Here is a 3,854-nt window from a genome sequence, read left to right on the forward strand (position 1 = left end):
TCATCTGTGTCCCATAATTGAGGCCTTTTCTAACCATTCTAAATAGTAAGTGTAGAGTCAGAAACTGTCAAATGTTCACAGCCCCCACCCCCCTGCCATTTTCAACTAATATTGGCAGTTATTTTATACCTGTTTCACTATCTTATGCAAATATTACTTATTGCTAGACTCCTCTCCCTCCATTATATAAACTGTCTCTCATTGTGTGTTCCATAGTTCGTCCCTCTGAGTCCTGGAGAGTAGAGAAGTGCATCTCCCACCAGTTCAGCTTCAACACAAACCATGTTTCCTGCATCTCTGCTGCTGCTGCTGGCAGCTGCCTACTGTGAGTCTCTTTGGATCTGGGGGAAAGACACATTAATGAAACTTGAATTAGACTGATATAATTTGACACTATTTGGAGCTTGTAATTATCTCTTCCTTCCTTCTCTTCCAACAGGTGTTCACTGTGAAGAACTCACTCAGCCAGCCTCTATGAATGTCCAGCCAGGTCAACCACTGACCATCTCCTGTAAAGTCTCATACTCTTTATCTAGCTATTGGACAGCTTGGATCCGACAACCTGCAGGGAAAGAACTGGAGTGGATTGGAAGCATATGTACTGGAGGAACATCCTACAAGGATTCCCTGAAAAACAAGTTCAGCCTCACTTTAGACTCCTCCAGCAATACTGTGACTTTAACAGGGCAGAACCTACAGACTGAAGACACAGCTGTGTATTATTGTGCCAAAGACTCACAGTGATACATTCCAGCAGCAGACCTGTACAAAAACTCACTCATCCCTTAAACGGTTGGAGTGATATGTATCTATCAGGAGGGGGCGATATTGACCTTCTTAATAAATATAGGTCAAATCCCCCCATGGTATGATTAATTTAGTTTATATTAGATGGGTATCTTTGACAGGATATCAAAGAATGGGCTTGGACCAGTAGCGATTTTAGCATGTCAATCTTGGTGGGGCTAATAAAAAAAAAATGTTTTAGATGCATGACAGCAAAGCCACAACACAACACTAAATAATACATTAATTGCACTATAACGGTGACAAACGATGCCCACAAACTGTTAGGGCCTACATAAAGCTGTCTCAACAGTAGAGTCCCAACACCTTACCACTGCTACACCTGGCTATCAGCAGAGCCTTGTCTGGCACCGAAATAGTTAATTCAGCCTCATTTACTGCCTTATAAATAAACATAGTTTATATGGCTGACTTCCTTAAAAAAATGTGGTTTCTACTGACAATTGAGATGTACAAACTATGTCATAAGGGGATGATGAGCGGATAAGAGGTAATCCGTAATTTTAATGAAGACATTAATGAGCGAGCTAGGACAGACTTTGTCAATATAACTATTTGTTCAGCACTTTTGAAATGTACAACGACAGAATACAGAACATGGGCCGTTCTTACAGTATTCTCCCAGTACACCAAATCAGAACCGTATGATAAATAAAGGGGGCATATAAGCTGACAATGAAAGCTCTTACAATATTCAATGATGACATTTCTAAGTTATGAGGGGAAAAGGGACCAAATTATTAGGGTGTTTACTACACAACATTATTAACAACACAACATTATTAACACATTATTAACAGTTTACTACACAACATACACTTAGTATTACCTTCTTAGCTACAGTATACATATATCCCTGGTATATTACATAATGTATGCAGCAGGATACAATACATTTTTGGACTCACCTTGTTGTGCTCACTTGATCAGGAAGGTGGCGTGACAGTCCTTCGTGGGCAAATTTTGTCATCAAACTTTGTCATCAAAGTCTGGCATTCTCTGGATTTCTGGTGCTTTCAAGACAACTGGGAACAAGGAAAAAACAAGGTCGAATCCTGATGACGTCACTGATCTTCATGTCAGAGCTGTAGAATGATGCTTGAGTTCCCGACTTGCAATTCCGAGTTGGATGACCGTTCAAAACATATTTTCCCAGTCGGAGCTCGTTTATTTACGAGTTCCCAGTTGTCTTGAACTCACTGGAAGTCTGAGATTTCCCAGTTCCGAGTTTCCAGAAGTCATGCTGGATTGACAGCATAGCCAATGTTGAATGTTTATCCATTTAAGCTTGGAAAAGAGACCCTTAAACCCAGACTTGGATCACACACCCACTCCACTGAATAGCAGGCTAGTGATTGCTTTGCAATGCTTGCAGTTAGCCCCTGATTCCTTCCAAACCACTCATTGTTGAATTTGCTATTTCCAACTTGTTGTGTAATGTTTATGTCCAATGGCCAATGAGCACCGATACGTTTTATCTATAATTTCACTTCATTATTTATCTTCATATGACAAGGATGGATTTGCCAGTAGATTCTCGACTTGATTCATGATGATGACTGCTAGTTTGCTAGCTAAGATTTTGAAAGTATGATGTTGACATGATCAGTCCAATCAAAGCTACGGTAGATATAACTTGATTTGACATAATTTTATCTGTGGCCAATGACCTTGAGCCTTCTTGGATGGGCACTTCTAATGTAAGTCAATGTTAGCACCCAAGGGGCTTGAATTTTCGAGCTCCACCCGTAGATTTTGCGGTGACGTAGTGTCCCCATGAGTGACAGAACACTGAGCCAATCACGGCGCAACTAGAGAACATTACCAACCCCTACATTCTGTATTTTCCGTTGGCTGCCCCACCACCACCACAGAAAGTGCTGAGCTAGGCTGAAACACCTGCATTTTGGAGCAGCATTACTCAAGAAAGCAAAAAAATAGTTTGTATGCAGCTTTATTAACTCAATGTTTTAAAAATCTTTTACATTGTTTGCAAAATGATATGTGACACGTATTAATGCCAAAATAACATGCAAAACAGGGATTTTTTATATATACAGTGGGGGGAAAAGTATTTAGTCAGCCACCAATTGTGCAAGTTCTCCCACTTAAAAAGATGAGAGAGGCCTGTAATTTTCATCATAGGTACATGTCAACTATGACAGACAAATTGAGAATTTTTTTTCTCCAGAAAATCACATTGTAGGATTTTTAATGAATTTATTTGCAAATTATGGTGGAAAATAAGTATTTGGTCACCTACAAACAAGCAAGATTTCTGGCTCTCACAGACCTGTAACTTCTTCTTTAAGAGGCTCCTCTGTCCTCCACTCGTTACCTGTATTAATGGCACCTGTTTCAACTTGTTATCAGTATAAAATACACCTGTCCACAACCTCAAACAGTCACACTCCAAACTCCACTATGGCCAAGACCAAAGAGCTGTCAAAGGACACCAGAAACAAAATTCTAGACCTACACCAGGCTGGGAAGACTGAATCTGCAATAGGTAAGCAGCTTGGTTTGAAGAAATCAACTGTGGGAGCAATTATTAGGAAAATTATTTCATTTTTTTAGTCATTTTAGCAGACACTCTTATCCAGAGCGACTTACAGTTAGTGAATCTTTTTACTGGCCCCCCGTGGGAATCGAACCCACAACCCTGGCATTGCAAACACCATGCTCTATCAACTGAGCTACATCCCTGCCGGCCATTCCCTCCCCTACCCTGGACAACGCTGGGCCAATTGTGCACCGCTCATGAGTCTCCCAGTCGCAGCCAGCTGTGACAGAGCCTGGATTCGAACCAGGATCTCTAGTGGCACAGTTAGCACTGCGATGCAGTGCCTTAGACCACTGCGCCACTCAGGTTGTGGGTTCGATTCCCACGGGAGCCAGTATGAATAAATTAAAATAATGTATGCACTCACTAACTGTAAGTCGCTCTGGATAAGAGCATCTGCTAAATGACTGTAAATGTAAAATGTTATCAGTATAAAAGACACCTGTCCACAACCTCAAACAGTCACACTCCAAACTCCACTATG

General features: G+C 41.0%; 1 gene segment (V, D, J or C); it reads left to right on the forward strand.

Annotated features, from left to right (window-relative positions):
• Positions 1–235: 235 nt before the first annotated feature.
• LOC123484146 lies at positions 236–744 on the forward strand. The segment is given in 2 exon segments: positions 236–325; positions 440–744. Coding segments are annotated over 2 exon segments (348 nt in total).
• Positions 745–3,854: the final 3,110 nt, after the last annotated feature.

Source organism: Coregonus clupeaformis, unplaced genomic scaffold (genome assembly GCF_020615455.1).
Source record: "Coregonus clupeaformis isolate EN_2021a unplaced genomic scaffold, ASM2061545v1 scaf0205, whole genome shotgun sequence".
Lineage (NCBI taxonomy): Eukaryota > Metazoa > Chordata > Actinopteri > Salmoniformes > Salmonidae > Coregonus > Coregonus clupeaformis.